Source organism: Panthera leo, chromosome A3, assembly GCF_018350215.1.
Source record: "Panthera leo isolate Ple1 chromosome A3, P.leo_Ple1_pat1.1, whole genome shotgun sequence".
NCBI classification, from domain to species: domain Eukaryota; kingdom Metazoa; phylum Chordata; class Mammalia; order Carnivora; family Felidae; genus Panthera; species Panthera leo.
In genome coordinates this window covers 23,753,378-23,767,519 of record NC_056681.1, presented here as the reverse complement: position 1 = coordinate 23,767,519, position 14,142 = coordinate 23,753,378, and the positions used below count along the sequence as shown (strand labels likewise).

Sequence of the window (14,142 nt, the reverse complement as noted above, 5' to 3'; positions counted from 1 at the left end):
TCTCAGTTTGTGGGCTCTACCTCCACGTCAGGCTCTGTGCCCTGAAGCCTGCTTCAGATTCTGTGTCTCCCTCTCTCTCTGCCCCTTTTCTGCTCAGGCTCTTGTCTCTCTGTCTCTGTCTCTCTCTCTCTCAAAAATAAACAAACATTAAAAAAAAAAAGATCTGGTGAAAAATAATTGGGGACAGGTATTCCAAAAACCACTTAAGAAAAATCCAGGGACACCTGGGTGTCTCAGTTGGTTAAGCATCCAACTCAGTTTTGGCTCAGGTCATGATCTCACAGTTTCGTGAGTTCAAGCCCTGTATCAGGCTCTGTGTTGACAGTGCAGAGCCTACTTGGGATTCTTTCTCTCTCCCCAACTCTCTCTGCCCCTCCCCCACTTGTACTATCTCTTTCAAAATAAATAAACTTTAAAAAAGTATTGAAAAATCCAACTTCTAATATCAACAGTTTCTTCATCAAGCAGAGAAAATATTTTCTCCTTTCAGACTAAACTCTCCCCAAATGAGAAATTTTTAGAGATTAAAAAGAAGCAGGGAAGTTTTGTCACTATAATAAATAAGAAATAGAAGGTAGACACTAAATCAGGATTATAACTCAGTAGGGTATTTTAAGTTTCTAATATTAACATCAATCTGCTGAAATTGTAAAAATCACCAAAACAACTTGCATTTGGTTTTAAAAATCCAAAATAGTTATTAAATAATCAAAACTGCATCTACCTATCTTCCTTGTTATTAACATAATTATATATGAACAATTGCTGTCTGTGAAAAATATCAAGTAGGTGTTTGTGGCTTGCAGGATAATGGTGGTTATGTACACAGCACATACACATTTCTTTCCAAAATCTGTAGGACTAGAAACAGCTTAAACTTTCCCAATTACTTTATAAGTACCTGCTTTAACTAAACTTAATAACTAAACAGTTTACAGCATCAAAATGAATACTGTATTGATATAATCAACTGCTAATGGTGGTCTAAACCAGTAAAACTCTTTGGGAAAGCAAGTTTTCTTTTTTTTTTTTTTATTTTAAGACAGAGAGTGCAAGCAGGGGAGAAGGGCAGAGGGAGAGAGAGAGAGAGAGAGAGAAAGAAAAGCGAAAGAGATCGAGAGAGAGAGAGAGGAGAGAGAATCTCATGCAGGCTCCACACTCAGCATGGAGCCCAACACGGGGCTTGATCCCACAATCCTGGGATCATGACCTGAGCCAAAATCAAGAGTTAGATGCTTAACTGACTGAGCCACCCAGGTGCCCTGGAAAGCAATTTATCAATGGGATATAAATAATAAAATTATATGTACCTTTTGACCTAATCATCCTTCAACAGAAAGAAAAAAAAAATCATTAGGCATATGCCAGGATTAACCAAAACAATTAAAAACTAGAAATAAAAGAGCAATGATTGGCAGAAAGCTCATTTCATGTCAAAATGCTAAGTAAAACATCCAGAACGTAGAACAGGATTTGTTTTACTATGACTACTCATACGTAAAAAGATACATGTGTAGAAAAATGTCAAAGTAGTGGACAAATTTTTAGGTTTCTTTTTTTTTCAAACTTGTTAAAATGTCTAATCTATAGGGTTCTTTTGGCCTTTGTTTATTCTATTAAAAGAGAAAAATAAACAGCTTTTATTATATACTTTATGCAGAAAAAACTGCTTCACCAATGACTCAAAACCTATTCCACGAAGATATTAACAGTCATAAAAATGAAAAGTAGAATCTTTTTTTTTTAAAGATTTTATTTTTAAGTAATCTCTACACCCAATTTGGGGCTCATGACCAAAAGTCACATGCTCTACCAACTGAGCCAGCCAGGCACCCCATGAAAAGTAGATTCATTTTCCTTTTCAGAACTATCAAAAACAGTAACTTACTTAGAAAGAATTCCTCGAAGTCAGTTTTCTCCACACAGCTAGTATACATGCGCAGGGCCGCAATCTTAATCTTCTAGACAAAAAAAATAAAACCAAACTCAAGATATGACCAAGTGGATATTCTAATGCTATTAGATGTAGGTCACAAAATCTTATATTTGTCTAACTAGAATGATGAGTCCAAACCTGTCACTAGGCAAATTTAACAGCTTAACCAACATCAATTATTTCTTTTTCTTAAAGCCAACCATTCACAGACTTCAAACAATTTTTATATTTATGATTTAGCATCAAAATGTCAAAAAGATTTTTCCAATATTTAAATGAAATCTTTCCTTTAATTCAACTCATTTCATCACATTTGAGCCTCTATACCACTGTTCAGCATCATTCACATTAACTCTTTATAATCTGAAACCCTTTACTTTAAAAAATTACCCATTCTTCTGACCAAAACCAAACAAGCCAAACAAATAAACAAACAAAAACAAAAACAAAAACTCTTAATCTTTCAATCTTTCCTCAGAAGCACTACTATCCATTCTGTAAAAGTTTTTTTTTTTTTTTTTTATGCCTTGGGGAAGGGGTCATTTTTTTCTATATTTTCCCTAGTTTTATAGTTTGCTGATTAAGAAGACTGTGCTTACAAATAAGGGTTTTTAATGAATGTAAAATAAAATACAGTAAAAGGATCAACTGTTTACTATTCCCCAAAGCACTAAGAACTCTCTTAGTACCCTTAAAAAAAATTTTTTTTAATGTTTATTTATTTTTGAGAGACAAAGAGAGCACAAGCAGCACAAGCAGGAGAGGGGCAGAGAGAGAGAGAGGACAGAGGATCTGAAGCAAGCTCCGAGCTGACAGCAGACAGCCGGATGAAGAGCTTGACCTCACAAACCACGAGATCATGACTTGAGCTGAAATCAAGAGTCATGCTTAACCAACTCAGCTACACAGGTGCCCCAAATTCTCTTAGAATCTTGATCTGAGTGGTGGTTTTAATTTAGTCACTGAATTATATACTTAAGATTTGTATATTTTACTGTATGTACATTATGCCTTCATAAAAATAAATCTAAAAGTGAAAAATAAATTCTTTTATGAGGTGAATTGTAGGCCTGAAGACCAACTCAGTGCTCAAGTAAGGAAGTATTTCTAAGGACTGTGAATTAAATAAATTAGCCCATCCACAAAAGGCTTACAGAAGCTTATTTTTTCTTAAAATGACAGAGAATTACAAACGCAAATATGCAGACTAAAATAATCTACACAAACTGAGAATGAAATAGCAAATGAAGACAAAACAATCTAGAATTTTAGTAAAGCTATGTTTTTAAGGTTCAAAGTCACCAAAAATATACTATACCCAATACTATATAATGGTCATATTTCTCTATACAATCTAGAGTCAAAACAACAATGTCTCTGATGGGCAGAAATACCTCGAAAAAATTAAAGAAGGATTATGTCTCAAATTATAATTAAGATTTTTTTTCTTTGCTAATTTGGTATCTGTCATGTTTTTAAGGCTTTCAGAGTAAAGCTCAAATAGGGGGAAACAGAATAAACATATAACAACTGGAAAACAGACATACCTACATGGGGAATAAATCAGCATTAGAAGCCAATTTAAATAAACCCATGGTAAGAAACTAAAAAAGAAAAGCAAATTAAACCTAAAAGCAAGCAAAAAGAAAGATATAATAAAGATCAGAGACCAATAAAATTGGAAACAGAAAAATAGCACAGAAAATCAAAGAAGACAAAGCTGGTTCCTTGAAAATATCAATAAAATTGACAAAACATTAGTAGAACCGATCAAGACAAGAAAAAACAGAAAAGATAAAAATTAGCAGTATCAAGAATCAGAAAGGAGGGGCACCTGGGTGGCTCAGTCGGTTAAGCGTCCAACTTCAGCTCAGGTCATGATTTCCAGGTTCCCGAGAGTTCGAGCCCCACAACAGAGCCCAGAGCCTGCTTCAGATTCTGTGTCTCCCTCTCTCTCTCTGCCCTCCCCTGCTTGCACTCTGTCTCTCTCTCCAAATAAATAAACATTAAAAAAAAATTTTTTTTTTTTTTAAAGAGGGGTGCCTGGGTGGCTCAGTTGGTTGGGCGTCTGACTTCGGCTCAGGTCATGATCTCACAGTTTGTGAGTTCGAGCGCCATGTCAGGCTCTGTGCTAACAGCTCACAGCCTGGAGTCTGCTTCAGATTCTGTGTCTCCCTCTCTCTCTGCCCCTCCACTGCTCACACTCTGTCTCTCTCTCTCTCTCAAAAATAAACATTAAAAAAAAAAAAAATACTAAATCTACATAAACTCTTCCAGAAAACAGGAGGGAAGAATACTTTCTAGCTCTTCTATAATGCCAAGATTACCCTGAAATCAAAACCAAAGTCATCAGAAGAAAATAAAATTATAGAACCATAGCCTTCATGAACATAGATGTAAAAATCCTTGGCAAAATATTAACAAATCAAATCCAGCAATATTTTCTTAAGATTTCTTATTTTTAAGTATCTCTACACCCAACATGGGGTTCAAACTCAACCCCAAAATCAAGAGGTGCATGCTCTACCAACTTAGCCAGCCAGGTACCCCAAATCCAGCAATATATTTTTTTGAGAGAAAGAGAGAGAGAGACAGAGAGAGAGAGAGAGAGAGAGAGAGTGAGTATGAACAGGGGAGAGGGGCAGAGGAAAAGAGAGAATCTTAAGTAGGCTCCACGTTCAATGCAGAGCCCAATGCAGGGCTCGATCCCACAACCTTGGGATCATGACCTGAGCTGAAATCTAGTATAGGACACTCAACCAGCTGAGCCACCCAGGCACCCTAATCCAGCAATATTGCAAAAGGGCAATAAATCATGACCAGCTGGGATGTATCCCTGGAATGCAAAGCTGATCCAACATTCACAAAGCAATCAATGTAATTCACCATATCAGCAGGCTAAAAAAGAAGCCTATTCACCTTTGCTAACATCTGCAGCTCTTGGGAGTATTTGACACAACACATTTTGGGAAGTACTGGTCTATACCATCATTAAACTAATGATATACTAATATGATCATCCTAATCCTTTGGCTTTGAAGGGCCTATTTCCATTCTCAAGACAGAGCATTTAAGATATCTGTTAGCTCTTCACTTCAGTCAACAAATAATTTATTGAGTACCCAACTCAGTGCCTGACATGGATTTGGATATTGGGAATACAGCAGTGAACAAAGAAGTCAAAAACTCCTGCTTTCATGAAACTTATGGCCTACTTCGACTACAGACACATTTATAATTTTTTTTTTTTTTTTTGCCTATAAACATAAGAGAAGACATACAACTTTACTGGTAACCAAAGGAATGCAAATTAAATTAAAATATACCATTTCACACCATCTAATTTGTAAACATTAAACAGCTTGACTGTATCAAGCGATGGAAATGGTATCGAACATTTAAATCCTACTTACAGATATATAAACTGATATAACTGATAAGTATAATTTAACAGCTGATAAATATAAGTTAATGGCGCACCTAGCTGGCTAAATTGATGCAGCATGTGACTCTTGATCTTGGGGTTGTGAGTTGGGTGTACAGATTACTTAAAAATAAAATCTTAAAAAAAAAAATACTGTTAAAAATGTTCATACACTGGTACCCAATAATTCTATTTCTCTTTCTCAAGAAACTCCTGAACAATTTAAATGGTACTATTATTATGAAAAGCCTAAAACAAGTGTCTTTAGTAGAGGAATAGTTAAGCTGTAGTTTCATTATACAGGGTGAAGCTAATCAGCAGTTGAAATGACAAAAATCAGGTCTCCACTCAAAAACATGTTTACTAATAAAAACAGGTTGAAAAGATACCACTTATATAGTTTACATATGAACACAAAATAATAGTATATATGTTGTTTATGGGTAATATATGAGTGGCAAAAGAACAGAATTTTACAAGAGGATGACAAAAACCACTTTAGAACAGTAGTTATCTCGGTGGAGAAAGAAGGGAAGAAATGGAAGGGAAGAAAGGAGAAATGGGCTGGAGTTTTTTCTGTAAAATTTTATCTTGGAAAAAACAAAACTAAGGCAAATATGGTAAAAATTAATATCTGTCAAATATGGGTACTGGTATATAAATATCAACACATTTACAATTTTAAGTAAAATTCCTAATGGTCTATTTCTTGATTTTTAACTCCGCATTTTCCTTCAGATTCTTACACAGAAAGTCCTCTAAGTTCATAATTAATTATTCTGCCTGAGGAAAGGCAGATTTGCCACCAAGACCCAAGTCATCCCTTGAGAAGATTTTCTCACATGTTCATGAAGAAAGCCTTCATCACAAATAATGAAGACCTCAGCAGATTGGCCAGTGCATTTACACAGCGCTCATAATATGGCAATCAGGAGCATTTTATAGTTCCTCGCTTTTCCTGCAGTGAAGCCAAACCTTTATACTTGGGTGAGCCATTAGCCTGGACAAATGTCTAAAGCAAGTCCCCTAAGAGCATCACAGAGGGACTGGAAATAACTTGGGGAAAGGATTTCTTCAAGATTCACATAGTAATTTAAGTTAAAGAGGTAGGTCAGACTAAATTCCATCCTGTTAATACAGATTGTTCTGGTTCTCAGATGACTTCATGTTTATTTCATTCTAACTTTGGAAGACCTCATCAGTGTACCTGATGAAAACACAAGCACCTAAGACAGCTTTAAGAAATGCAGATCAGCTCTCCCACTGACTGAGGCATCTCATACCATCTTACAAGATGAAAAATGAATGTAGTAAAAAGTTTGCACTAACAGCTGTGTGAGTTGGAGGGGCTTTGAAGTCATTTGAACCTTCTATTTCATACTGGAATTCCTTCTACAACATTCTTGATTCACAGTCAACCATCTGGGCCACTGTTAAAACAAGTCCAATGACCTTGTGAGGTTACCTATCCCCCGAAAGGACAATTCTTGTTGTTAGATTTTTGTTTTGTTGAATGTAAATCTGCTTCATGTAACATTCATGAAACATCCACTGCCCACTGGAATACCTTAGATTAAGTCTCTCTCTCTAAGTCTCTCTCTCTCTCTCTCTCTCTTTTTACAAATATCTGAGAAGAACCATCATCATGTCTTCTCTTTTCCAGGTTAAGCATTCCTATTTCTTTCAACCACTCTTCATTCAACACACTTTCTGAAGCATTCACAAAACTCACTGCCCACTTCTGAGTACATTCCAGTTTGTCAGTGTCCTTCTGAACAGAAAGAATTTTTTGGTTTTATGTTAATCTGGAAACTGCCTATTCTATGGCATGTGGCTGAACATGATAAACATTGTCCTTGTTTTATCTGATACTGCCACATAAAGATAATGGGAAAGAATGTTTATTTTAGGACAAATAGGTAAGGAAAAGCTACATTTAAATTCCTAAATATGAATCTAGAAGAAAAATGAAACTACACATGAAAATGTTACGGAAAAAAAAATGGAGGAAAGACAGTTGATATTGCCGTCAAGCAGATATTTTTCTCCCTAATGAAAGACATACGAAAACACAAAACTCAAAGAATCTTTCCAGGGCAATCCAATCCAAGGGTCTAGCCATAGATTTCTGAGTCAACATTTGCTGAAAAGGGCTTGCAATCTCTCAAAATGGAAAGTTATACCTATGTTTTCCCACCTATATTTTACTAGAATGTTATACTTTGATGTTTCTATCACAAACTAAAAAAAATAAAGGTTACAGAAAGTAGACACTACCACATCACAAAAGACTTTAAAATGCAAATATTAAGCACTTTGTTGAGGTCACAAAGGAACCAACAAAAATCAAAGGCTAACTTAAACTACAACAGTGAAGAAATTTTCCTGATGATTTAGTAATCCTTCAAATGGTAGCCAACTTTCCCTCTGGAATCATAAAAAAAGACTAGACAAAGCAATGGTAGCAACCAAGTGGAACTCAACCATCAAGAAATAAATAAAACAGTAAATTTTTCCCTTTTTTTCTTTCTTTCTGCTCTCATTTCCCTTCTCTTTTAATTAATTTCTAACTTTCAAACAAAATACACTAGTTTTTAAATCCAAATGCCATAATCACAAACATTTTTTAATAAGGGAAAAGATTCTTATTAAAAACATTACCAAATATACCAATGATTATCATTTGCCAAAAAATTAAGATGTAAAAAAGATAACTTTAATGAATATAATTAATATTTCACTGATGATTAAGAAGGCACTTCATAGTCTTAGGGTCTCAAGAACATCATCATTACCTAGGATAGGTGTTATCTTTTTTTCTAATTTTTTTTGATGTTTATTTATTTTTGAGGGAGACAGGGAGAGGCAAGAGCACGAGTAGGAGAGGGCAGAGAGAGGGAGACACAGAATCCGAAGCAGGCTCTGGGCTCTGAGCTGTCTGTACAGAGCCCGGTGGGGGGGGGGGGGGGGGGGGGCTCAAACTCACGAACCACAAGATCATGACCTGAGCCGAGGTTGGACACTTAACCGACTGAGCTACCTAGGTGCCTGATGTGTGTTATCTTCTATACTTTTCAAAGCCCCTTAAAAACAAAATGCTTGAGGCACTGGTTGAGCATCTGACTCTTGGTTTCAGCTCAGGTCATAATCTCGTGGTTTCATGGGTTCGAGCCCCACACTGGGCTCTGCACTGGCAATGCACAGCCTGCCTGGGGTTCCCTCTTTCCCTCTCTATCTGCCCTTCCCCACCTGTGCTGTCTCTGCCTCTCTCAAAAATAAATAAATAAACTTAAAAAAAATTTTTTTTTAATATGCTTGTGGAATCACGATTTGCTTTTCAGAATTTATGTAAAAAGGAGATACAGAGAGAAGCCTGTACTTGCTGTAATGAGAACTGTTAGGAAGAGAACCGACATTCCAAGAAGAAACTACAAGTAAAGTCTGTAATAAAATTCAAATTCTAATTTGAATTCACCCTGTTAAAATGGTATAACTGTCATCATTTGATCATTTAGGGCAAAGCTATGTTTTCTAGAAAAGCCCTCCTTACTGCTTTGCATTGATTTGCTTTTGATTAATACAGAACTTATGACTGATTAGGCTTATCCAACATTCTAACAACCTTGAAAAGCAGTAAAAGGCATTCTGCTATAAAAATAGAGAGAAATGCCAGCATCAGGAGATAACTGGGCTGAGAAAAACTCAATGATTAATGTTTTATTATTTTAATTAGTTAGAGGCACTGTTATAAAAACCCACGGGCAATATGCACCTGATGCAGAGAAGATATTCACTCATATATAGCAATTACTATAAAACAGATAACGTGCTAGGCCAAGGCTTGACTAGGAATGATACAGCTAGCAAATAACCCTCCATAATAAGAATTACAATAAATTGCAGAATTGACTAGTTAATTTAAAACATGCTTATTAATAAAATTTTAACAAAAATCACTACAATGACCTAGTGAAAAAATGATTTATGAATATGGATTCATCAGAGAGTAATATTTTCTTAAGAATGCTGCCCTTCAGAACATTTGGCCCATCTACTTCCTTAGAACTCATTTGTATGGCATATCATGTAACAAGATCCTGGAAAGCCCAGTCTTAGCTTGCACTGAGATACTTCTAAGGAATCAGGCTAAAGGAATGAGGGAGTAGTTCAGCCCCACATGTTACACAGATTTAGAACGGGAAGGTGGAGGGAGACAACACATTTTCAAGTTCTCAAAATAATATATGAATTTCACAAAAGCAAAACAGAAGCTTTAAAAAATCTTCTATGAGGAGCAGAAAGCACAAAGCCCAAAAAGAAAATGAGAAGAACTTAAAAAGAGTTTACCCATTTACTGTATTTCAAAGGTCCTGTAAATCCCATGGCTTCTATTATTTTTGTGAAGGTACCAACTTTCTCCTCAACAGGCTGTGGGGAATCCTTGGTAGTAAAAAGCTATTTAATCAAAAAGAAGGGGACAAAATTAGTTGCAAAATAATTTTTTAAAAAGAATGCTTTTGTTTCTCATTAGGCCTAAGCGCATTTTTATTGCTTAGATTTTTTTTTTTCACCTAGAATTTTTAATTCTCATTTTTCTGGGCATCTTATCACTCAGTACAAACACATCTGGAATTCTATCTGATATGTGTCCTCGAAATTTCAGAGCCATCTCACTGACCATATGCCTATGAACCTATGTCTAGAAAATGATAGATTTGGGCTATCAGAATAAAAATTCTATGGAAAAGAATACTTTTAAAAGGATATCTTGACCCTCATCTCCCAAAGAATTCTGAGAAGAATGTTGTATGTTTTTGATATAACAGGAAAAGGAAAGAGAACTACTGTCTGAAAGCAGTCAAAAGTCATTCAAAATCATAGTCACCCAAAGCAAGCACTGAATAAATGTTTCTAAACTCATATTTTTTTAGCATAACAAATTTTATTAATAACTATAGAAGATATGAGTCTTATAGTTTGCAAATAAACTCCAAGAAAAACTTATTCTAATGCTAAGCCTCTCCAAATGAAAGCAGGCTATATAATCAATATGAAATTCTCCAGAGGGCACCTGGGTGGTTCGCTCAATTAGTTGAGCATCTGACTCTTTATTTCGGCTCAGGTCATAATCCCAGGGTCACGGGATTGAGCCCCATGTCGGGCTCCACACTGAACATGAAGTCTGCTTGAGATTTTCTTTCTTTCTTTCTTTCTTCCTTTCTTTCTTTCTTTCTTTCTCTCTCTTTCTCTCTCTCTCCCTCCCTCCCCCTCTACCTTCTTCTCTGCTTGTGAACATTTGCTCTCTCTAAAAATAAATAAATTAAAATTCTAAAAAAAAAATAAGAAAGAAATTCCGCAAAAGTTAAAGATTATTTTATTTTTAGCATAAAAAATCCACAACAACTTTCTTCTCTAAAGTGTTTTCCAGGGGCACCTGAGAGGCTCAGTCGGTTAAGCATCTGACTTTGGCTCAAGGTCATGATCTCATGGTTTTTTGAGTTTAAGCCCCACCGTGGGCTCTGGGCTGACAGCTCAGAGGCTGGAGCCTGCTTTGTATTCTGTGTCTCCCTCTCTCTTTGCGCCTCTCCCACACTCTCTCTCTCTCTCTCAAAAATAAGTAAACATTTTTTAAAAATTAAAAAAATAATAGTGTTTTCCAAGCAAGATACTACAGTGGAAGAAATACAGGACACTGGATCAGAAGTCTTAGGTTCAATCAAATATTCAGTTGGTCTGTCACTTATCCTTGTGACCTTGGCAAGTCAGTTCACTTCCTTGAGCCTCACTTTCTGCATTCAATAAAATTCCTTTCCTCATCCAGCTAACAATTTTACTGAGATTCAGACAAGAACACCTGTGTGAAAACAATCTATAAATGTAGAAAGCACTAATAATTCTCACCTTATTTGTGGTATGATACTTCCTATTCCACTGTACATCTATCCCAGGAATCTGTTCTGATCCACCACACGCTAGGGACTGGCTTATCTGAGGCCACTAGGGATTAAAAAAAAAACAGATGTAAGCAACAGAGAGTATTCACTTAGTTAATCTGAGTAGAGCTACTTCAAAGTAAAGACCATAGAATCTTTCCAACCTTGTTTAACCTAGCTCCTGGTCATGTGATCACCAAACGAATCCAAGATGGGCACTAAAATGGTATCTGATACATGGTAGATATTCAATAAATATCTCCTAGATACATGAATAAATAAAAGGATTCTGTCCTGGAAACCTGGAACTAAATAAATCTGAGTCAATTCTAGGAACCAGAATTGCAATAAATACCTATCTAAACATTAGTAGCAGTGTGGAATATGGGGGGGGGGGAAAGACTCTTAACAGTCCATTTTAAGTTTAAAACCTGCTTCTGCCACTTACAAGCTGGGTGGCCATGAGCAACTTACTGAACCTCAGTTGTAGGGAGGATTAAAGAAGATAACACATGTAAAGTACCTTTCACAAAATAATAAATAGTGGAAACTTCCATCATCACCATCATCACCAACATTACTATTGTTCAGATCAGAATTGCCTCCCTTTTATGTTCACGTTGCATTTGAATGCACTTTGGCAATAAAATAACCATTATTTTCAACTATCACGTGCCAGGTACTATGCTAAGCGCCTTACATGTATTACCTTATTTAATTCTCACCATAACACTATTAGGTTGGTATTAAAATCAAGACTAATAGGGGCGTCTGGGTGGCTCAGTCGGTTGAGTGGCCGACTTCGGCTCAGGTCACAATCTCACGGCTTGTGAGTTCAAGCCCCGCGTCAGGCTCTGTGCTGACAGCTCAGAGCCTGGAGCCTGCTTCATATTCTGGGTCTCCCTCTCTCTCTCTCTGCCCTCTCCTGCTCATGCTGTCTCTCTCTGTCTCTCAAAAATAAATAAAATAAACATTAAAAAAAATTTTTTTAAAAATCAAGACTAATAAACATAGCTTTGAAAATAAATTCCTAAGGGAAAAAATTTTCAAGTAAGAGAGCCTCACTGTAGCATTTTTCACAAAAGTGAAAACTCGGGGGGAAAAAAGTCCAATAAGATTTCCAATAAGATGGTTAATTAAATTACAGTAAAATTATTCAATGGAAAAATCAGGTAGTCCCTGAGATTTTTTAATAGACTTTATTTTTTCAAACAGCTTTAGCTTCACAGCAAAATTGAGGAGGAAATACAGAGAGCTCCCATAAACCCCTTCTCTATACACTTATCTGCCACTATCACCATCTCCCAGCAGTGGTGCATTTGTTACAACAGATGAACCTACCCTGACACATCATTATCACCCAAAGTCCATAGTTTACATTAAAGCTCATTATTTCTGACAACATGGAAACACTTATATGTATAAAATTATAGGTAAAAACAAGAACGTATATGGGCATCTCTAGAAAGAAACATACAGAAATGAAAGAGTTATGTTGTTAAATTAGAATTATGGATGAATTTAGGAATATAGTTTCCAAAATCTCAATACTATTATATTACCTTTACCAAAGAAGGGGTGAGAGGAAGCAGAAGGAGGGTCACCCCTTTAATTCTGGTTTATTCCAAGAAGAGAGGAGACACATGAAATGAAAATGATTTTTTTCTTTAATCCTAATGAGGGAAAGATGGAATTTCTAATCAAGAATTACCATTTACTTTTCTTTCCAAATAAAGATATTAAAAAACTAGTTAGGATTCTTCTGGTCAGTCCCAGGAATACTTATGCTTTAACTCATAGGTACTAAGTAGGCTTTGTAAAACAGACTAAATACAGACTACCTCCCATTACATCACATACATCAACGTAATGGTCCACCTAGAACACAAAGCACTTAAAACAGGTTCAAAGAACACAATTGACAACAATTGCAACTAGCAAGTTCTCTTCTACTAGATTACATGATCCTATATATAGATTATATAGCTCCAGGAGTAACCAATGGATTCCCTATGTGACTGTCTCAACTGCTGTATTTCTGTCTGACCATTATTCATGAGCTAACATTTAACACTATTTGAACTACTGAAGTACCCAGGTACCTAACAGCAAGGACACCACCTAGTTTCCCCATACCTACACATATATATAAATACACACATTTACTTACTTGCCCCTCAAAAAAGACTCCCTTGACCTTTAAAGACATCAATTTTTTCCTTTATTTAAATTGAAAAGATACCAATAAATGACTTTTGTAAAAAAAAAAAAAAAAAAAAAAAAAAAACTACTCTGAAATATTCAAATGTCACTTTTTCAAAGAGGCCTTCTCTGACCATTTTATCTAAAAACAGTTTTGGTAGAAACTAGGTATATTACCAGAATCAAGTATAGCATGTTAGATATGGGAAACACTCAAGCATGTGTTGAATGAACAAACTCAACCACTTACATGGTTATTTCTTATTTCCTTCTTGTCCTTATCTACATACATCCCATGCATACATGCTGCACTCACCCAACCTTTATTAAATGCACACAATATGCCAGTCTTTATGTCCAGTTTTAGAATACAGACAATCCCTATCCTCGAAGAATTCATAGTCTTGTGGAGAAAAGAAAGAAGACTCACTACACAAGAAACAGAACCAAGTATCATATTTTAAAATGGTTAAAGATCATACACAAACACACACACACACACACACACACACACACACACATACACACACACAAAGTGTTAGCAAAGCTGCAGAGCAACCAGAACTCTCACACACTTCTGGTGGAAGTGTAAAATGGTACAATCACTCTGAAAAATTATTTGGCTGTATCCAAAGAAGCTGAATGTA

General features: G+C 35.8%; 1 protein-coding gene across 3 annotated transcripts in view; it reads right to left on the bottom strand.

Annotated features, from left to right (window-relative positions):
• LOC122215618 (ubiquinol-cytochrome-c reductase complex assembly factor 1) overlaps positions 1 to 14,142 on the bottom strand; it is a 102,394-nt gene that overhangs the window by 66,998 nt on the left and 21,254 nt on the right. For 2 of the 3 annotated variants that reach the window (XM_042931133.1, XM_042931132.1), the window contains 3 exons: positions 11,262 to 11,357; positions 9,708 to 9,815; positions 1,889 to 1,961 (listed from right to left, as the gene is read on the bottom strand). In XM_042931133.1, coding sequence (XP_042787067.1) covers positions 1,889 to 1,961; positions 9,708 to 9,815; positions 11,262 to 11,357 — 277 coding nt within the window. Of the gene's footprint in view, positions 1 to 1,888; positions 1,962 to 6,981; positions 7,129 to 9,707; positions 9,816 to 11,261; positions 11,358 to 14,142 lie in introns of all 3 variants that reach the window. The other variant, XM_042931134.1, reaches the window with a different exon arrangement.